This window comes from Cnephaeus nilssonii, assembly GCF_951640355.1.
Source record: "Cnephaeus nilssonii genome assembly, chromosome: 17".
NCBI classification, from domain to species: Eukaryota; Metazoa; Chordata; class Mammalia; order Chiroptera; family Vespertilionidae; genus Cnephaeus; species Cnephaeus nilssonii.
Genome location: NC_137088.1, coordinates 27216531 through 27239219, shown reverse-complemented (window position 1 = coordinate 27239219; position 22689 = coordinate 27216531). Strand labels below are relative to the sequence as shown.

Genomic DNA, 22689 nt, shown 5'->3' with positions numbered 1-22689 from the left:
TGGTTGATAACAGCTAGAGAAAGAAATAGTGTGAAATCAGGACCTCTTTGGGCTTCATTATTTCCACTTGTAAAATAATGGAATATATGTAGATGATCTCTAAGGTCTCATAGTGCACAGAATCTGAGTAGTAAATGAAGTATTAGTAGGCAGGAAAATAGTTGAAATATTTTCAGTCATTTAGACCTTTTTTAGATACCTTGCAGAGGAAAGCTGGTGGTTCTGAAACAGTTTCTGTAAAGTTATAAAACACTTTTAAAGCTTTCATTGTTTAGAGCAGTGATTTTTCAACTGGTGTGCCACAGCCACAGAATTTCTAAAGCATGCAGTAATGGGCTATTTAGTCAGGGGCACTGGTCACTTTTCCCTTAGATTGTCAATTCTTTAACATACACATTCGGAAAACCTCCTTTGTTATGTAACGGACTTTCGGCTTTAATGGACACACCCTCGCCCAAATTAGTTCGTTATATTGAAGTTTTACTGTAGTATTAAAAATCTGAAAAGAATAATTGAGGGTAGGAACTAGTTCTAGTTATTAAAACAAAGTCGAAGTAATTGAAGCAGTTATTGTCACATGAATTATCAAATTAATGCACAAGATTACACCCCCTAGGTAGAATTTATTATGTAATAAATGATGTATTTCAAGAAAACAGTAGGGATATGAGACTTCATAACCTCACATCAGAATAAATACCAGAGGATCAGATACTTAAACACGAAATATGAAGGCATAAAAACTCTACCCCAGACCATGAGAGGGTTTTAAATAATTCAATGTGAGGAAAACCTGTCTAACTATAACATACCCCAAATGAAAATAAAAATTTGTATGAATTTTGACAGTAATAAAAAGTTAACTCCATTTATTTATTCTTCCTCAGAGAGGAAGGAGGAGAGAGGGTGAGAGAAAGAAACATAATGTGAGGGAATCATTGATCAGCTGCCTCTTACACGCCCCACACTGAGGATGGAGCCAGCAACCCGGGCATGTGCCCTGACCCAGAATCGAACCGTGACCTGGTTCATAGGTAGACGCTAAACCACTGAGCCAGTTATCTGCATTTAAATATGAAAATTTTATAAATGTGCAGTAATTGTTTAAAAAACAATTCTTCATGGCAAAAATTTGACAAAGTACAAATTGGGAACAAGTATATGTGTGTGTGTGTATATATACATATATATGTAAATTCATGCAAATATCTTCATGTAAGTGAATATAAAAAAGACTAATGGAAAAACGGGCAAAGGATAGGAAGGGATAGCTATAAAAAATTTTTAAATAGAAATATTCTACATGCATAAAGATGTTTAATCTCATTTAGTATGAGAGAGTAGAAATTGAAGCATACAAATATATTTAACCCACCCACTGTGCTGTCAAGCATATTGGAAAATATACACTCAAATGCTTTGTTCAGGAAAATGTCAGTGTTGGTACATACATTTTATTTAAATGGTTCTTTTACTCTTGTATGTATAAAATGGTGTGTTGTACAAGGTTAGTCGTTGCGTCGTCATACTGGCAAAAGATTGCTAATCTAAATACTAACCTTTTGCACTCGGATGTCGAGTGTGACTCGACACGGTTAGCATTAGAATAAAGGAATCGAGAAAAAAGCAAGCGAGTGCAAAGGGTTAATCAGTTGAGCACTGTTAAATACATTCTGAGTGCACATGGGATACTGTGCTTTAAGATGGGAAAGAGAGTGAGCAAGCCTCTGGACAGCAGTCCCCTCCTCTCTGAGGGAACTGTGGATGGCTTAGGCATAGGAGCGTACTTTGTACTTTTGAAGATTCTTCATAAGTCTCAGCTCAGTCTGACTTCTTAACCTTCCATGTAGTTTGTCTTGCTTATATCTATCCTTGCTCACTTGTTTCCACCTATGTTTTTTGTCTGCTTGTTTGTTTTGGTTTTGATTGTCCTTTATTTAAACTATAATTTAAACGTAAGAATTGGATAAATGTGGCATACACTGCTGAAAATGTAAGTTTCTTGGTCTTTTTTTAAAAAATATATATTTCTTTATTGATTTCAGAGAGGAAGAGAGAGGGATAGAGAGATAGAAACATCAATGATAAGAGAGAATCATCTATCGGCTGCCTCCCGCACGCCCCCCATTGGGGACCGAGCCCACAACCCGGGCATGTGCCCTTGGCCGGAATCAAACCTGGGACCCCCAGTCCACAGGCTGACGCTCCATCCACTGAGCCAAACCAGCCAGGGCAGCTTCTTGGTCTTTTTAAACCAATTTGCTGGACAGTATGAATTTTTTCCTTTGTAGTGTATAGATACAGATATTTCATTTTATTGTTTGAAGGAAAACCAGATGAGGTTACAGCTGTAATCCAATTAATTTTGAGGATTATCCCCCTTCTAACTCTCCTTTTTCTCTTCCTTTCCCCTCTTCTTCCTTGGGCTCTTGTTTTCTCCTCTTCCTCTCCACCTCTCTCTCCTGCTTTCACTCTCCCCCTCTGTACATACAGGATGCACTGGCAGCCTTAGAAACTCCAGGAGGGCCTAGCAAAAAGAAGAGGAAACTGAGTACACCGCTCTCTGAAGTCATTGGCAGAAACCTGAAGCTTGCCTTGGCAAATAGCTCACGAGATGCTGTGGCTCTTTCTGCCAGCCCTCCACTGAAGGATGCTCAATCAGAGAAGGTAGAGGTAGATCTCTTACTAAAAAGATGTTCTAGATCAAACATTTCAAATAGTAATGGTCAATGCGTTTTATTTTCCCTGGACAGGAAGAAGCTCCAAAGCCACTTCACAAGGTAGTGGTATGTGTTAGTAAGAAACTCAGTAAGAAGCAGAGTGAACTAAATGGGATTGCGGCTTCTCTAGGAGCAGATTACAGGTAGGCACATCTTCCTGATTGGTGGTGATATGGCCTAAGTTTATAGGGAAACTTCAAGCTCTGCGACCACCTACAAAGAAACATTTCTTTTGCCTTTTAGTGTGTCATTTTATGTACAAAATCTCTCCAAATGATTTTTAAGTCAACACATCCTTTTAAAATGTTCTCTGCCATATCGGTTCACTCTTACGTGTGTGCCTTTTAGGGTGCATTCAACGAATTTTTGACAACCTATTTTTTGCCTTTCAGTGTTGTAGGTATGAGATTAAGCATATTTTTACCTACTGATTTTCAGATTAGAGCCCTCTCTGAGTAGTACTAAGTATTCTAGCAGTACTCCTGAATTAAAAAGGTCTTTTTGTGGATGTTTTAATTTCTGATTTTTACTACTTTGGAGACATAGATTAGCAGATATGCTCTCACCCTGAGAGCCAAGCTAAAGGCATGTCTCCAGCACGAATGGCATTAGTGTGAGAGAATTGAGAGGCCCTGACCTGTTCTGGCCAATCTGAGTTGACCGATTCCTCCACTGTCTGAGTGCTAGCTTTCTTGATCACTTGTATTCAGCCATTCATAGATTGCTACTTGTAAAACCACTCATTATGCTAACAGTTTGAGGATTACGATTAGCTTCATCTTTCCCTTTAGCAGTCCTATTATTTCAGTTAGCTTTCTATTTGAAAAAAGAAATTAGATCAGGAGAATATTAAAATAAAATGTGTCACAGTTATAAGCATTTATTGTAGGATAGTGAAGTATTATATAATACTACCTATTATATAATAAGAGTATTATCTATTGTTATGTTATTTAGTCGCATATTATATTTATATTACCTATTACTGGTTGCTGAGACTTAGTATGAGCATTATCTCATTTCATTTTCATAACAGTCTGTGAGGGTATATATATATCTGTCAAAAATTGAATGCTTCCTTGGATATTGTTTGGATGTGGACTTGATGTAAAACATAAAAGGACTTGTGTTTTTATGAGCCTTAAAATGCCAATCCTCTCAGTATGAAAAATAGAATATATTGCTGAAACTCCTAAATAGTATTTAACTGGCCAATTGCATTAATTTAAAGTTTATATTAAATCTATGCCTGAAATGGATTTCTCAGACTTGGTGATAGTTGAGAGTGAAGAACCCTTGACTATGCAGAGGTTACAGTAGTTATGTGTATGTAGGATAATCACTTCTCAAGTGCAGATAACCCAGATGTCCCCGTCCATAAGCTAGGACTAGAACTTCCTGAAGAGATCACTGATCTTGTCTCCCGCTTCCAGCAGTTAAACATCTAGACCAGAGCTGCTCAGCACATCAGATGCAGATATTTATTACACATGTTGAATAAACATTCACTGTATAAAACAACTTTAGAAATATGTAACTTACCTACTTCTATAATTTAAAAAATAAATCAGAATATATGATTAGTATGTAAGTGCCTGTGCCTGCCAACACTAGAATAAAATGGAGTACTCATTTGCATGCATGCATATGTGAAGTTCACCTCAAATGCTGCAGCCACAGCTGAAACATACCATGAGCAGCATTTATTTTGGTTATGTGACTTACTAAGAATCACTCAATAGTTGTATGTCTGATATACTAGTGTATATTAAAACTGCAAAAAAGAAAAACAAACAAACATTGGGTTTATATGTGTAAAACAGGTTTTCTAAGTCAGGAAAATATTATGTAAGAAGAATCAGGAGATCAAAGCATAATAAAATAGTTAAGAGTGTGAATTTTAAAGTCAAACTTGGTTCTATCACTTACTGAATATCCTTGAGCGTGTTACTTAACCATATCCTTTAGTTCTATTATCTGTAAAGTTGATATAAGACCAGTGTTTCTGGATTGTTGTGAGGACTGTATGGAAATATGTGTAAACTACATGGTGTTTATGGGGTATAGAGCAAGTGGATAATAAATAGTGACTGCCAACAACTGCAGACAGACTGGATGCTTGGATTTGAAAATACCTTTATTATTACTATAAAGCTATATCCATTATAAGAAAGTTGAAACAATTCAGAAAAGTATAAAGAAAAAAGTGATATTCTAAAGTACATCCTTCCAAATATCTCTCTGTATCTATATATACCTAGAAATATATGTATAAAATTTGACCAAAAAAGTGGAGCCTATCATTTAATATTCTTGCTTATGCTAGTTCTTGAAATTTTGCAAAGGTCAAAATATTCTATTCATAGAGAATGATTATCATCTTAAACTAATGTAGATATTTCTCTTAGTTATTTGGTTTTTGTACTTGGTTGTTTCAGGTGGAATTTTGATGAAACAGTGACTCATTTCATCTATCAAGGGCGACAGAATGATGCTAATCGAGAATATAAAGCTGTCAAAGAAAGAGGAATACACATTGTTTCAGAGCACTGGCTTTTAGAAGTAAGCAATACTTTCTATCCTCCCGTGTCTGTTAAATGAAAATGTATATAAACACTATTTCAAGGCATAAACCAATTTAGTGTACGTAAAGAAGTTTGATTACCTTATTTAACAGTGCACATCTCATTTTTTTGGCATCAAAAACTAAAGATCTTTATTCACTAAATACTTAAGTATTTAATAGGTATTATTTCTGAGTCTCTGATTCTGTTTTACTAAAGAAAAATGATATGAAAAAAAGTTATAATTTAAGGATAATTAATTAATGTATGTATTTACCAATACAACTGTCTTTTCTTTCTGGGTATTTCCTTGGAATGTGGTTGATACCTTGACAAAAGCATAGAAATAGAATTAGATTTTATACATTAGTAAACATGACAGTTATATTTTATACATTAAAAAGTGAGGACAATATTGAATATAAACTGCAATTTAAAAATTTTTTTTAAGTGAGGAGAGTTTAATTGTCCTTTGTATAATGGTTTTTTTAGTATCAACTAGCTTTCAAAACTTTAATTTAGCAAGACCTGGTCGGTGTGCTCAGTGGTTAGAGCATTGGCCTGCACACTGAAGGGTCATCAGTTCAATTCCTAGTCAAGTGTATGTACCTAGGTTGCAAGTTCCATCCCCGGCCAAGGTCGGGGTGCGTGCAGGAGGCGACCAATCAATGTGTCTCTCAAATTGATGTTCCTATCTCCTCCTCCCTCCTTCCCTTCCACACTCTCTCTAAAAAACTCAATAGAAAAAAATATCCTCAGGTGAGGATCAACAAAAAACCAACCAAATAAACCTTGAATTTTTATCTTGTTATTACCTAATGTATTGATTATCCTTATCCAACTTAACATCATTCATTCTCTAAGATTTTTTCAGTCCTGCTTAAAGCACACCATTCTATTGCAGTGTGCCCAGGAGTATAAGCACCTTCCCGAATCTCTGTATCCACACACGTATAATCCCAAAATGAGCTTGGATATCAGCGCAGTGCAAGGTGACAGACTCTGTAATAGTCAACTGCTCTCAGCTGATGGGACAACAAAGAATGATGAGGTAGGTAATATGGACGGTGAGCAGAGCATATAATCATGGCTGTGAAACCTACAATGGCGTGGTTTGAGCAACTGTTAACTTTTCTCCTTCAACAGCCAGATCATTTGCCTGTAGAAGAAAATGATATAGATAATATGACCACCAGTAACAAAGAAGTAGCAACATCAAATGGAAATGGAAGGAATGACTCTAAAGGAGGTAAAGTATTTTAAATTATTAAAAAAAAATTAATATATAATTTCTTTGCATCAAATGGAAAAATAAATTACTTTCTGTGGTGCTAAACAGAAATAAAACATATACTTGAGGATTAATTAAAGTCCCATGCCAGTCATTAAGTAATAATATTCAAAACTTTAAGTGGTTTAAGTGAAATAGCCCTATTTTATTAAAGGTAGGTGGAGTTGGTGATTAAAATTTTTTCCCTTTAGTTCAGTTCCTTTCAGTGATATTCAGAAAGTTCTATTATATGTAATATATATATATATATATATATATATATATAATTTTTTTAACATGTATTATGAACTTGAGACCCTTTGGTCTGTGGGCCAGTGGTCTGTAACTAGTGAGCAAACCGGCCAAGGCTCACATGGTTTTAAAGGTACAGAAGGAGGTATGAAGAGCTTCTACCTTTCAATGTTAGTTTTTTTGTGTATCCTTCGAGGGCTGTTTTATGCATACATGATCATAAATATGTATATTCTCTCCTGACCTGTTTAAAAAAACACAAAACATAAATTTTGGCTCAGTGGTTAGAGTGTCTGCCTGCGGACTGCAGTCTCGGGTTTGATTCTGGTCCAGGGCACGTACCTCAGTTGCAGGCTTGATCCCTGGCCCCAGTTGGGGTGCACACGGGAGGCAACTAGTCAATGTGTCTCCCTCTCTAAAAAAAATCAATGGGAGAAAAAACCCATAAATGGTGAACTATTATATATGTTGTTTTGTACTTTGATCCTGATCTTTTTAACAGTTCAGCTTGTGGAGTATTTCATATCGGTACATAAGGAGCTCCTTCAGTTTTTTGGGGTTTTTTTTGCAGCAGTATATAGTATTCATTCCATGAATGTCCGACTTTACTTAGCCAGTCCCTTGTTGATGGGCATCTAGGATATTTTTAATTTCTTGCTATTACAAAGTGTGCTGCAATGAATAGTCATATATGTATGTGTCCTTTTTAATGGATTAATATTTTCTATTTTTCATACTCATTCTACCCTACCCAAGCTTTCCCTATGACTTATCTATTTACTCTCACTCTGTTCATCCCGAGAATATTTATTTAGTACCTATTTCAGTATTTAGTCTATATATATATATATATATATATATATATACACACACACACACACACACACACACACACATATATATGTATGTATATTATAGTGTGGTGTGTTTTCAAGGACCATTGGGGAAAATCACATACATAAATGACTGTTGTGCACCTCAGACTATAGTACCTAAATGAGAGCGTGTAAGAAGCAGGCAGGGCGCTCTACAGGAGAGAGAATCACTGCAAGTCTTAGCAGAGTGTCTTCGAAGGGCTTCCTGATTCCTTCATGCACAGGCCTTGCGTTAAAAGCTGCCTTCGTGTCTGCAGTATTCATAGTCTTGGTACTTTACTATAGCCTGTAAGTAATATTCAGTAAATGTCAAGTCATTCAACCAAATCTAGACAAAATCGTTAATATGAGTAAGATGTGATTTTAAAAAAAGAGAAACTTACCTTGATAGGTATATTTGTGTATGTTTCAAGCACTGACACAGACCTTGGAGATGAGAGAGAATATCCAAAAGCAGCTTCAGGAGATAATGTCTGCAACATCAATAGTGAAACCCCAAGGGCAAAGGACCTCCCTTTCAAGAAGTGGTTGTAACAGTGCTTCTTCAACCCCCGACAGCGCCCGCTCCGCCCGCAGTGGACGAAGTAGAGTCCTGGAGGCCCTGAGGTAGGTACCTGTCGCTCATCCTGGTGGCAGCACGAGGTGACACATGACTTGAGAGAAAGGTAGCTGCTTACGCAGGGACCTACTGACTCAGTTCCACGAGTTAAGCCTAATTTTGCTGTTTTGTTTTTTGTTTGTAATTTTGTGGGCGTTTTTTGTTTTGTTTCTTTTACTTAGTCTAAACTTCTACTTTACTATCAAGACCACTAAAAGGGCTATACCACTAGGCCTTATTTAGCCCAAACTACCTACAGGGTTCACAAAAGTAGGTTTACAGTTGTGAGTACATGAAACACAGAATTTTGGTGTGTTCTTTTTTATTAATTTAGAGGAAGGGGGGAGGAGGGGGGAGAGAGAGAGAGAGAAACACCAGTAAGAGAGAACCATTGATAGCTGCTTCCCACATGCCCCCTACTGGGGATTGAGCCCGCAACTCAGGCATGTGCCCTGACTGAAAATCCAACTGGAGACCTCTTTGGTGCATGGGACGATGCTCAACCACTGTGCCACACTGGCCAGGGCCAGAGTTTATTCCTGTATTGTTAATTATTGAGTTGTTTTCCATACAACTATAAACCTACTTTTGCCTACTCCTGTATATTCAGACACCACCTTCTTTGCTTTTCTGACTTCCCTCCCTTGTTCCAAGCAGTTCTAGAATTCTTGATTGGGGGCAGGAAATGGACACATAGGTTTGGTTTCTTACCAAGCAGTGCTTCACAGTGAGGCATGATTTAAACAGTTGTTTCTTATTGAAACTACATGTATTTTGTATTCTCTACAAATCTGTCTTCTAGGAAAGGTGATTACAGATCTTAGTGTGATGTGTTCAGTAGCATTAGCATTACATCATCCTTTTCCTGATAGAAAATTCTCTTATATGATAAGCATTATGGGACTTACACCTTGAATTAATTAAACTATGCATTCATCTTACAAATGTATATTTCATGAGGCTAATTCTCTGAGTAACAGTGGCTTTTTGTTAATATACTTCAGGTTATGTTTTATTATTATAGAGAGCCTAAATCTTGTGCCAAGTTAGAGTAAATACCCTGAGAATAAAAGGCTATCCTCCTTGTTTTTGAGACAAGTGAACTCATAGTGGTATCATCAGTTTTGGTAAAATCTTTAAGATGTTTTATATATATAATTGTTTTATATATATATATATATATATATATATATATATATATATATATATAAAATTGGGTTGTATATAATATAATTGGGTTATATATAGCATGCATGTGTACTAGTGTATGTGTATATAGGTTGAAAGATTTGATACATATTTTGGAAGAAAAGAGTTGGAATTCTATTTACTCTCCAGTGGAATTGTTAGTTACACCATAAAGCATGCTTTACTTTAGTTCAGCATAAGGCTGGTCTGCCTGTGACTCTGGGAGGTTTGGTTACAAGAGCTAAAAGATCCTTCTAAGGCAGCATTTACAATACGCTTCCCATGTAATTACAGTTGTTAGTTCAAGTGATAAAAATGGAAAATACAACTACCGGTAAGCAAAATAACCAGTTTTCTAAACATTACCAAGTTTCCCTAAGCCTATATAAGTAAGAAAACTGCCATTTTTTTCTTATTTAAGTTCTTTATTATTGAAAGTATTACATATGTCTCCTTTTCCCCCCATTGACCTCTCCCCACCCGCTCCCGCCCCCCAGCACAGGCCCTCGCCCCCCTACTGTCTGTGTCCATTGGCTATGCTTATATGCATGCATACAAGTCCTTTGGTTGATCTCTTATCCCTCCCCCTGCCTTTCCTCTGAGGTTTAACCGTCTGTTCGATGCTTCTATGTATCTGGAGAAACTGCCATTTTTAAATGCAGCATTCATTTTGGAATTAAAAAGTTGTTTTTGACAGTGAACTTTTTCCCCCCTCTTTGAAGTTTCAAATATATGGACATTCAGTCAAAACATGTGTTTCATTTTCTCACTGACACAGATAAGTTTCTGGGAGAAACATTTTAAAAAGAAAATCTTTCCCAAAGTTTATTCAATAAATAGTGTCAAGTGCTTACTGTGTGTTAGATGGGCATATAAAGGTGACCCACAAATGTACCGTCTAAAGGAATTTATGAATATGGATTTTGTTAGGGCTGTCTATTAAAATTGTCACTTTTATTTATTCCTTAGGCAGTCTCGTCAAACAGTACTTGATACCAACACAGAGCCCTCCCAGAATGAACAGATCATTTGGGATGACCCCACAGCCAGAGAGGAGAGGGCCAGGCTTGCCAGCAACTTGCAGTGGCCAATTTGCCCCACACAATACTCTGAACCTCAGGTTGACATTAGGAATTTGGAGGATTCTCCTTTCCAGGAGCCTTTCCATGATTTGAAAACTGCTGAACAGGGTAATGAGAACGAGATCTATTTACTTCTTTGTATTAAGTACATGTTGGCCTCTTGAATATTAACAGATAAGCACATTGTGATTCTCTGAATTGTCCATGCAAATGAAAAACTTACTAGGTATTTTTAATTTAGTTTAAATTTAAGAATCAGAAAAAGGATTGTGAGGTAATTAGTTTATCAGTAAATTGACAAATACATTTTTATTTTTAAATTTAGGATTAGGCATTATTTTTACTGTCATTGTTTCTTTTATTCTAGTCTTTTTTGCATTTGTTTTTTTCTCCTGATCATCTTATTTCTTCTCCTGACTTCTCAGCACATACTGCACTTATTCTTTGGATTTGTCTAAGTTTCTTTCTGAATTCCCCTATTGTTTTCTTCCTTGGGCTTTCTTTATCCTATTGTTTTCTTCCTTGGGCTTTCTTTATCTTAAACAGAATGTTAGATATTTCTCTGTACTAGATATATAGATTTATCTCTGCTTCTGATTTTCTCCAAGTGAAACCTTGCTTTTATTTTACAAATTTGGGATACTTTTTATTGGTGAGAGCTTGGCAGAAGCCCACAGATGACACCACCCTTTGCCCCTTTAATGCTAAGTAATTTCATTGATTTATAAGCTCTAGAAATAGGCCACTTCTTTTGCATGTATTTTTTACATTCCAGAATTTGTGTTTAATTTCATCTTGGGTAAGACAGATGAGACTATTTCCCAGAATTGTTCTTAGTCATGTTTGGGTAATAACACACTGCAACGTTTTTTTGCCCTCAGCTGTCTGTGATCCTGGTAATGAGTGTGTGACTGCAGCTCCAACACACCCCACCTCTGAAGAACTGGAAACCCCAAAAGACAGCCACCTGATCCCGACGCCTCAAGCCCCCAGTATTGCGTTCCCCCTGGCCAACCCACCAGTGGCTCCACACCCTAGAGAACAGGTTTGTTGTCCTTAATCTGTGGTGATGGGTGTTGGATAGTGATGGTATGTGGCATTCAGATTTTATTGGTATCCATATCAAGGGTTCATCAAATGTTGAAAACTGCATTTCTTTGCATGGTATTATTTTTTATATTTGATAACCCAGAAGACTAAATGTTACTGTGAAAGAACTATGTACCTAATAACTTTTTAAATGTTACTTTGTCTAAAATAAAACTCTTCCATTTCAGATAACAATAGAGGAGACTCATGAAGACTTAAAAAAACAGTACACATTTCAGTTGTCATCTCTGAATCCTCAAGAACGTATTGATTATTGTCATCTGATTGAGAAACTAGGTACAAGTATTTTACTTGTCAAAAACATCCCACCCAATAACCGTTATTTAGAAGGCAAATGTGGATGATATTGTTATCACTTGTAAAGTATAGAAATTGAGACCAGAAAGATGGCTAATTTGTCCAAGATTATACATTGAGTCAGCATTAGAGCTTTTAAAGGCACTGGGTCATAGGATTTAAAGATTTAAGTTGAAACCAACCTTTAAGGTTTAAGAATCTTTTTGTGATGCTCTGAGCATTTATTTGTTCATTGCTGAAAGCCTGGACCAAATCAATGAAATTATAGACTTCACTGAAATATGGTTTTACTTATATAGTATTTGTATTCCACTAGTTGTCAGGCTCTCGATCTGACATCATTCTACAGGCAGCGCTGAGCGTACCAGACAGATAACCTGGTGCTCTGGCCACATGCTTGGTGCTGTCTGTCCTTTTAAGGATGTGGAGAACCATGGTATGTTTATTTAAAGATTTCTGTCATGTGTACAATAGTCAAGTGTACAATAGTACACTTGAGAAGCCTTTTCTTGGAAACTTTATTCAAGTGGAACATGTTGTGCCCCAGTCGCCTAATAAATCAGAATTGATGAGCGTTCCAGTTTGGTGAGCTCTGGGCAAAGCACAAGTGTCTGTCTCCTGTAGATGGTTCCATCTGTGCAAGCTCTGGGCAAGAGGAGCAGCAGTTAGCAGGAAGTTGTCTGGAAGAGGACAGAGCACGGGGGCACCTGGGTATAGATTGTGCTGAAATTGGGAGTCTGTGGCTACAGGATTTCTGATAGAGAATGCAGAGGCCCTTCACTTCATGAATGAACACTGTGGTGAACTGATAGACACCTATCAGTCTATTACATTGTCTGGTTAGATATCGATATTATATTAATATGGAATTTCTACCTTATTGGCACCTCTGAGCCTGGGTGAGCTACTCTACCTGTCCCCCCATATGTAAATTGTAGATAATAGTAACTGCATAAACTTGTGAGGACTAAATGAGCTAACAATCTTGACTACTTTCAACGGCCCCTGGCATATAGTAAGTCCTCAAAAGGTATTGCCGCTGCTGTTAGTCATCTCCAAAGCATGAGTTCGAATGTTAAGTCTTAGAAAGTCCTGGCTGCATCTTTACCTAGCCAGTAGTCAAGCTACTAGGTGTACCGGTTAATAATGCGGATTTTTTTCAATAGATGGAGTTACACATATGTTTATATATATGCAATTTGATATGTATGCTTTTGTTATATTGACAGCAAGCTTCAAAACTTCATATGTCAAATTTGCCGAAGGTGTTAACATATTTTTACACTTAAATTTCAAATTTTGTGCAAAAAAGCACTTGCGGGAAGTTTAAATTCATTATTTTGAAGAAAAAGTTATCGTATACTTTGGGAAGCTCATGGTGAACATGCTCCATCTCAAGATACTTGTGAACACTGGGTTAAACGCTTTAGAAGTGATGATTTCTATGTGAAAGACAAAGAATGTCCAGGTCAACCAAAAGTTTGAAGACGAACAATTACAAGCATTATTGGATGAAGACGCGTGTCAAATTCAAAAACAACTTGCAGAAAGATTAAACGTTGCTCAGCAAACAATTTCCAATCGTTTACAAGCAATGGGAAAGATTTTAAAGGAAGGAAAATGGGTGCCACATCAACTGAACGAAAGACAAATGGAAAACCGAAAAGTCATCAGTAAAATGTTGCTTCAACGGCACGAAAGAAAGTCTTTTTTGCAGCGAATTGTGACTGGTGATGAAAAGGGGATTTATTTTAAGAATCCCAAATGCACAAAATCATGGGTTGATCCAGGACAACCATCAACATCGACTGCAAGGCCAAATCACTTCGGAAAGACAATGCTCTGCATTTGGTGGGATCAGGAAGGTGTGGTGTATTATGAGCTTCTAAAACCAGGTGAAACCGTTAATAGTGATCGCTACTGACAAAAATAATCAATTTGAACCATGTTTTGATCATAAAACAACCAGAATATGTCAGAAGACACGGCAAAGTAATTTTGCTTCATGATGACGCTCCATCTCACACTTCAAAACCAGTTAAAGACACGTTAAAAGATCTTGCCCAGGAAGTATTAACCCACCAGCCATATTCACCAGACCTTGCTCCTTCAGATTACCACTGTTCTGATCGATGGCACACGCACTTTCTGAGCAGCACTTCAAAACATACGAAGAAGTGGAAAATTTGGTCTCTGAATGGTTTGTCTCAAAACAAGAAAAGTTCTATTGGGACGGTATCCACAAATTACCTGAAAGATGGGGGAATGTGTAGCTAGCGATGGAAATTACTTTGAATAAAGCACTTTTGATGTTCCTCTTGAAATTGTCGTGTTTTCTTGATTACAAAATCCGCATTATTAACCGGTTCACCTGGTAAGCTCTAAAGTATGAGTCAACACCCTGCTTTGCATGCGCTTATATTTACTTATGTCGCCTTTTGTTCCTCAGAGTCAGGCTTCACCCATTTGTATCTGAGAAGAGATTTCAGCCCTGCCTGCTGCTTTGTCTCTTTACTGAGCCTGTGTATTTCCTCCCAAGCTTCTCTGTGGTCAGCTGACCTTATTTCCACTCACGGAAAGTGTTTTTCTGCTTTGTCTTAGGTGTCCCTTTTTGACTGTCTCTTTGGTTATCTATATTCAGTGCTTAAAATTGCTAAGGTAGTTGAAACCTAAGAAATTTAGCAACTACTAACTGCAGTATACGGCCCTTGGTTTTGTATTTTCTTTTTCTTTTTAAATATCTTAATTGTACTAAGCAAGTGCCGATCTAAAATTTGAACAAGGATTTAGTATTGAAATAGCAAAGAATTTAATTATTTTAGATCTGATAATGGCATTGTGGCTAAATAAGAAAATCTCCCAATTTCTCTCTCCTTCAGGTGGATCGGTAATAGAGAAGCAGTCCTTCGATCCCAGCTGCACCCATATTATTGTGGGGCATCCACTTCGAAATGAGAAGTATTTAGCCTCAGTGGCAGCTGGGAAGTGGGTTCTTCATCGCTCCTACCTTGAAGCATGCAGGACTGCGGGGCGTTTTGTGGCGGTGTGTATTCTAATTAACATAAAGGGTCCTTGTTCTTTACAGAGAATAATTTGTTCTTTAAAAGTGAATATCTTAATAATTGATTTCAACACATACACAAACCACTTGTGTAATTGAAATAACCAAATATGACCAATAAGGTCCACATTAACAATTAAAGCCCCAAAAATTTAGAGATTATAGATTCCTAGCTATGTCAAGTTGATTTACTTTGTTTTAATTGAAATAACATTCAAAAATATGAAGATGATCTCACTGCTAGCCAATTAAATATTAAACTATTTGAAATATTTTGGTTCCTGACCATCACAATTGTAGCTGTCATATACTAGTAGTTTTGAAGTTTTCAATCAAGATCTCTTAGGAATCACTTCTTAGGTAATGAAGCTGTTAGTACCTACCTCCTCTGAGACTGTGTCCTTCTGTGAAGTTCATCTTACAGTGGATGAAATCCAGGAATCTAAATATTACCAATTGCTATGGTTATCTGTGTTTCTGAGAAATGTATGCAATATTTTATTTCTAGTTCATATTCGCTATATTTATAACAATTGAATGTATAGTTTTTAACTAATGTTAGACTGTGAACTCCTTGGTGACATAATTGTGGGAACTCAAAAAAGTTTGCTGGACTAATTCTCTAGGAAGAAGACTATGAGTGGGGAAGTAGTTCCATACTTGATGCTTTGACTGGAATCAGTGCACAGCAACGCAGACTAGCACTGGCAGCAATGAGATGGAGGAAAAAAATCCAGCAGAGTCAAGAATCGGGCATTGTTGAGGTATTACATACTCAGATATGTAGGTAGTATAAATGGAATTCAATATCATGACAGTTCCAGATTAAGTTTTTTTTAAGAGAATGTGCTTGATAAAATAATAATTCTATTTATCTTTTATCATTTGATATAGTTTGGGCATTCTAGATTTATATATATATATATATATATATAATGTTGATAGCACTTTTAAAAATAGTTTACATGTAAAATGTGACCCATACGTATTCCAAAGAATCCTTTCAGCAACTAGCTTCAGGGGTTCTTAACTTGGGGTCCACAGACTTCCCCAAAGAAGTTTGTAGATTAAATTCAGGAAGGCTATCCACTCTGGATGGGGAAACAATACATCCTTGTTTTTACTAACCCCTAATTAAAAGCATTTCCTTTAGTTATAAGTCTGGGCAACTAATCACAACACTAGTAACAGTACCTGTGATTCTGCCCTAAGAGAAGTCAGATATCTTTGCTTTGCATTATAATCTAAGTATCCTGAAGTGTTTATGTTCACTACTTTAAAATTATAGTAGTTATTCAACTCACCACTACTTTCAATGTAATACATTAGTATAGAAGCACACATCTATTATGTCACAGTTTTTAAAATAATTTAATAATTAGGTAATTTTCAATAAAATTATTTCCTATGTAATCCTCTATACTTTGGATATTTAAAAACATGCATGTTATGGAAATGACAAAGCTATTATTTAAAAAAACACACCAATTACTTAGAAACTAGGTCTATAGGTTTTACCAGACTGTAAAAGAGGTCCATGGCTCACAAAAAGGTTAAGAAACTCTGAGTAATCTTTTTCTGTTCTGAGTTCTCTGCTTCTCCACATCCTTGTTAGCTTTAACTCCCTTTATTTTGGAATAATTCCACTGTATGTACCCAATTTGTAAATATTTTCAAGAGAAATACGATGGAGGCTTCATCTAATCTAAGAAGCTGTGCTTTAGGCTTTACCCTTGATTAATTATAAGAAAAAAATACTAGAAAAGATTCAAAATTCAAGTTGCTTTGTTTTAACGTTACCTATTAAATCATTTTCCTTCATTCAAGTATTTATTGGTGGTTTACTGTGTGCCAGACATGGCTGTGTTTCAGAGGATTCTGACCAGAGACAGTTACCACTGTGGCACAATAAAGGTTATAAGGTTATTCGTTGACATAAAACTAAATAAAATATTATCTGCATTTATCTGTCATTTATTTACCAAATAATTTCACACAGTGTTTTGTGTTTGTAGGGGGCGTTTAGCGGGTGGAAGGTTATTTTACATGTTGCCGATCAGAACCGAGAAGCCGGATTCAGACGGCTGCTTCAGTCCGGAGGAGCAAAGGTTTGTATTGAGCCAGTTCACTGGGTTTTTACATGCATTACTTTCTAAGCAAGGTCGCTATGATCAGTTCCTAATTTCTGTGCTTTGTGAGATGGTAATCCCCAAGTACAGACATACAGTTGAATTATTTTGGGACACTCATAGCTGTGGTGCTTTTTCTTTAGGTGCTACCTGGTCATTCTGTGCCTTTATTTAAAGAAGCCACACATCTCTTTTCTGACTTTAATAAACTGAAACCAGATGACTCAGGACTTAATATAGCAGAAGCTGCTGCCCAGTACGTGTACTGCTTGAAAACAGAATACATTGCCGATTACCTCATGCAGGTTTGTAAGCTTCGGTCCTTGACCTCATTACCAGCCATCTGCTTATATGCATAGAGGAGTTTGCACATCACCACCCTCAGCTCCTTGTTAATACATGTCAGACTCCTGTTATTTTCTACTTAACCCCTTTCAATTTCATTCTTTTTATAAACATTTAGCTTGGAATTTAAATATGAGCTAGGTATAAAAGTGCTCTTCTAGATGTTGGAATATAAAGAAAGAGGAAATTGATTTCAAGAGTCCAAGGAGAAACATTTACGCAAGGGTCCTCCTTTAGTTTTCTTGACCTTTTGCATTGATATATATAGTAAACACGTGTTAGATGCTAAGGCAAGTCGAGCATTTGCTTATGTGTAGGGCTCACTACACTCGTGTAGGGCGTGGCCCGTGTTTGTATGGTTGGAACGGACAAAGAAAAATCTTCCTGGCACCAGAGTGCCTAAAATGCCATCAGCAAAGTGTGACACGGTCACAAATGTCTTTACTATAAAGGATTTCAAACAGAATGGCATAGGAAAAGGGGGGAAGCCAGGACGCAGCCTGCCATGTGACTTTTGCTGCTTATGCTTGCTCTGGGTTTAAACAACAGAATGCCCAAAACATAAACATGAAGCCTTTTTCATAAAGCACTGGGTGTACTGAGTCTCATCCCTGGTCATTTTAGGAATACAGCTGCCACCTAAGACAAGAACCAATAATTATTATTTTTTTAATCCTCATCCGAGGATATTTTTTCTATTCTTTAGAGAAGATGCATTGACTGCTTGCCTCTCACACACCCTGACGGGGAATTGAACCTGAGACCTGACACTCTAACCACTGAGCAAAACTGGCCAGGGCACGAGCTGATTATTAATTGCCTATATTGTGCTGGGCACAGTATTTGTGTATGCATTCTCACATAAAACATGTACTGGTTAAAGAATAGCAAAATGTCATCTAGGTTCTTGGTAAAGAAATAGAATGTTGCTACTCCCGTAGGCATTTCCTGTTGCACCTCCCTCCTTACCCCAGAGGTAATCACTATCTGACTTTTGTAAAGTGTGCCAGGCACTAGATTTCTGGAATATGTTGTGCTATTATGACAGTCTGTTTTATACATAGGGGGGACATAGGGTGTCCCCCAAAAATGTATACACACTAAATTATTTTTTATTCTAGTGGGTTAAATCTGAAAAGAAAGAAACATCAATTGATCAGCTGCTAAGTGTATATACTTTTTTTGGGACACTATGAATTTTGGCTTTGCCAGCTGGGTAATTATGTAATATTGACTGTTATTTAACCTTTTTATTTTATCTGTACAATGGGGAACAAAAAATACCTCACGTATTTATTGTAAAGATCAAGTAAAAATTCAGTAAGATTTTCAAAAGTTACATTAAGCATACTGTCTCACACTTGATAACTATTAACTGTATTTTTCCAAATTTTCCCTATTTTTGTATTTAATCCATTATTAAGGTCTGAGCTAGCCCCAGTCTACCTGAGCTATTAGCTCGTCTTTCTGATTAACGATGACTGACTGTTCACTAAATGTGACGCGTGATAAATAGCAAACCTTGAAAAACAAATGTTTTCTTTGTGAGAATTTAGGAATGAATATATGAATAAAAGGGAATGTATAAAGTTTCTGTAGTCGAAAAGCAGAGTAAAGGAACCTATTACCTGATCATTTTAACAGTTTGAAATTTGAAAAAAAAATGAATAATGTATTGTTTTCCCCCTTTCAGGAAGCCCCTCCTCCAGTAGAAAATTACTGTCTCCCAGAAGCTGTTTCCTTTCTTCAGAATTATAAGGAACTGGGGTCTGGATTATCACAAAAGAGAAAAGCTCCTCCAGAGAAAAATGCCACCAAACGGCCTCGAGTGAACTGATCGCATCTGCTCCTCAGTTATCAGACCGCAGCGTGTTTGAATTCAGAGCCTGGATGTTCTGTGAGGATTTGTGAAGAACTCGGCTCAGGGTGGAAGGATGACCCAGCTTGAAGTTAGTTTTTAACACTTGAAATTTCAATCAGTGAAATATTAACTGTTCCTGAGGGAGAGTTCCCTGAAATAACAAAACACAACCCCTCAGCTAGCTTGTTATTAAAACACGTTGAAGTGTGCAAGGGGCTTTTTATGTATTTTCTTGTCAAGATCGGAGGCTGTAGCTTAGGGGGAGTTTTATTAGCAAGGTGATGGATTTTGCTTAAACTGTCTGCTTTTATTCATAACAAGGAAGTTTATTGGGATTTATTCATGCTTTCCTGATTTTTAAATTCTCACCATTTTACCTCTTTAACAGGAGCCTGAGCACAAGGTTTAATGAGGAACTGAGGCTTTAAACTTAAAATGTGTGTGTATATATGTATATGTATGTTTGTACAAATCTCCATGATGTTTGCTAAGTTTGGATGCCAAACTTAGAAAATAAAGACAATAAAGAATAAAAGTCATACGTTTTTTAGAAGAAGTATTTTGGCATTCATTCTCTTGAAGCAGTAACAGATTTGTAAAATTGCTTAAAAAGCTAATTGCTAGGCAGATATCTGATGCTATTTACAATATTGTTCTATTGGGTTAAAAAAAAACAACCTTATAACCACGAAATTGTATTAGCCTTATGCACTACCACAGTCTTCCAAATACAAAGCTGCCTCATTTTGTTTAAGGAACAAACCAGAATCAGGAGCATAGTGTTTCTGTAACTGCTAATTGCTTTCTTTGAAAGGCAGACGGTGAGGGTCTCAGTTCTTAACCAAGACCAGTGATTTTAATTTCAAATATAACAATCTAAGGGGGAAGAGGTTAGTTAAGTATTGCACGTTTTAAAAGTTCTTGTGCACTGGTTGAAAATTGCTGACCTAGACACAAAAGAACTGGAGTTTTTATCAGATGTTTCTGTAAATGGAAGAGGGGTTTTCCTGCCCTTCAAAGCATTTAGCTTAGAGCTAATTCACAGCTTAGGACAGTGGTCGGCAAACTCATTAGTCAACAGAGCCAAATATCAACAGTACAACGATTGAAATTTCTTTTGAGAGTTGAAAACTGACTTCTGCGCATGGGCCACGAAGTTTCAGTCGCACTGTACATGCGTGCCTGCACATGGTATTTTGTGGAAGAGCCACACTCAAGGGGCCAAAGAGCCGCATGTGGCTCGCAAGCCTCAGTTTGCCGACCACTGGCTTAGGACAATATGAATTCCTACACAACCAAATAGGTGTAGGTTGTGGTGTAAACATACTCCTCCTTCCACCAACAAAAACCTCGTGGCCTGGTTTCATCAGAGCCGTTAGTTCGCTGGGTGTTTCCCAGGCAGTTTGCAGCACATTTCCCTGAATTTCACCAATTAAAAATTCTTTAAGTAGTTGTTGATGAACACTGTTGATAAAATTACCTAATATCATTTTCTTCTCTGCTAAAATTATTAACTATTTTCCTAGTTTGTCTTAAACACACAGTTTACAGTTTTACGGCTCTAGAGCTCAGCTTCTCCCGACTCCAGAATCTGTCCACACCCTGTGTAAACCATTCCACTCTGCCCCGATGCCAGCAAGGTCTGCCTACATGCAAATCATTCCAAACAGGTAGTTCTCTCATTTAAAAGGGAAGAAAAAAACCCACTTCCTTTGATTATCCTAATTCCTAGTTTCTCCTCAGAATTACTACCGTATTTTAATGTGATAGTCAAGTTAGCAACTTATATTCCTCCATGAATTTCCTTGTGCATTAATCTAATCTCACCAACATTCATTAATTCAACAAAGATGATTCCTTGGCCTATGAGGTAGTGCCTGGGGTTCAGGAGCAAACCACCCAGACCGCATGCTCTCTCAGCGCTGAAGGGGTGAGGCCCTCCGTCTGGACACGCAGTACTCAGTCATACTCAGATTTAGTATTTATAGTGATAGGGACTGAACTGTGTGTGTCCCCCTCCGCCCCCATTCATAGCCATGTCCTAACCCCCTGTGTGGCTGTATGAGGATACTGAACCTTTAAGGAAGTCATTCCGGTTAAATGAGGTCATACGGGTGGGGCTCTAATTCAGGACTGGTGGCCTTGGGAGAGACTAGGAGGGCATGTGCACGGAGGAAAGAGGGGAGTCCCCTGCGAGGTCACAGAAGGCACTGTCTGCAAGTCAGGAAGATGACTCGCTGGAAAGCACCCCAGCCAGTGTCTCGAGCTGAAGATGTCTAGCCTCCAGAAGGGTGGGAATTCCTGTTGTCTGAGCCACCTGGTCTGGTACTTTTGCGGCAGCCCGAGCAGGCTAATACAATCCTGTGGTGCAGAGGTCTTAGCCTGGGGTCGTAGTGCCCGGGGATGGACACAGGCACAACGTTGTGTATGTGCATTTTTAGGAGAGTTCAGTTTTAGAATCCGGGTCTGAGATCTCCCATGTAGTACAGCCTTCATTCACCCAGAGGTGCTTTAACACATACTGCTTTACATCAGGGTTTGGCAAACTTTCTGGAGAAGTCCCAATAGTAAGCATTTTAAGCTTTGTGGGCCAGGACTTTATGGCATTTTTCCTTCAACCCTTTAAAAATGTAAAAGCCATTCTCAGCTGGAGGCCATAAAAAATAGGCAGTGGTCTGGGTCTTTATCCAAAGCCACCCAAAACACTAAGTCAAGAAGACATGCATCCATATGTTCATTTTACCATTATTTACAATAGCCAAGATATGGGAGCAACCTAAGTGTCCATCAGTATATGAGTGGATAAAGAAGTTGTGAAAATATACAATGGAATAGGACTCAGCCATAAAAAAAAATCATCTTGCCATCTGCAACAACATAGAGATGGGCCCAGAGGGTATTGTGCTGAGTGAAATAAGTCAGAGGAAGACAAATGCCACGATTTCACTTTTATGTGGTGAGTAAGAAGGAAGCAGAACAGAAACAGACTCATCGACTCAGAGATCATTTTGATGGTTGCCACATGGGAGGGAGTTGGAGGGATGGGTGAAAAAGGTGAAGGGATCAAGAAATACAAAACTGGTAGTCACAGAATGGTCGCAAGGATGTAAAGTACAGCATCGGGGAATATAGTCATTGTAATAACTATGATGTCAGATGGTTACTAGATTTATCTGGGTGATCACTTAGTTATTTAATTTCTTTTTTTTAAAAATATATTTTTTATTGATTTTTTACAGAGAGGAAGAGAGAGGGATAGAGAGTTAGAAATATCGATGAGAGAGAAACATCGATCAGCTGCCTCTTGCACACCTCCTACTGGGGATGTGCCCGCAAC

General features: G+C 37.4%; 1 protein-coding gene across 2 annotated transcripts in view; it reads left to right on the top strand.

The window, feature by feature from the left end:
* The window catches only part of TOPBP1 (DNA topoisomerase II binding protein 1), a 47463-nt gene extending 26509 nt beyond the window's left edge, over window positions 1–20954 (top strand). For both annotated transcript variants that reach the window (XM_079795322.1, XM_079795321.1), the window contains exons 15-28: window positions 2494–2667; window positions 2754–2863; window positions 5159–5282; window positions 6189–6335; window positions 6431–6533; window positions 8095–8287; window positions 10437–10657; window positions 11431–11594; window positions 11827–11935; window positions 14836–14999; window positions 15644–15781; window positions 17033–17125; window positions 17290–17451; window positions 19185–20954. In XM_079795322.1, the coding sequence (XP_079651448.1) occupies window positions 2494–2667; window positions 2754–2863; window positions 5159–5282; window positions 6189–6335; window positions 6431–6533; window positions 8095–8287; window positions 10437–10657; window positions 11431–11594; window positions 11827–11935; window positions 14836–14999; window positions 15644–15781; window positions 17033–17125; window positions 17290–17451; window positions 19185–19328 (2046 nt within the window). In that variant the 3' untranslated portion in view covers window positions 19329–20954. The remainder of the gene's footprint in view (window positions 1–2493; window positions 2668–2753; window positions 2864–5158; window positions 5283–6188; window positions 6336–6430; window positions 6534–8094; window positions 8288–10436; window positions 10658–11430; window positions 11595–11826; window positions 11936–14835; window positions 15000–15643; window positions 15782–17032; window positions 17126–17289; window positions 17452–19184) is intronic.
* Window positions 20955–22689: the final 1735 nt, after the last annotated feature.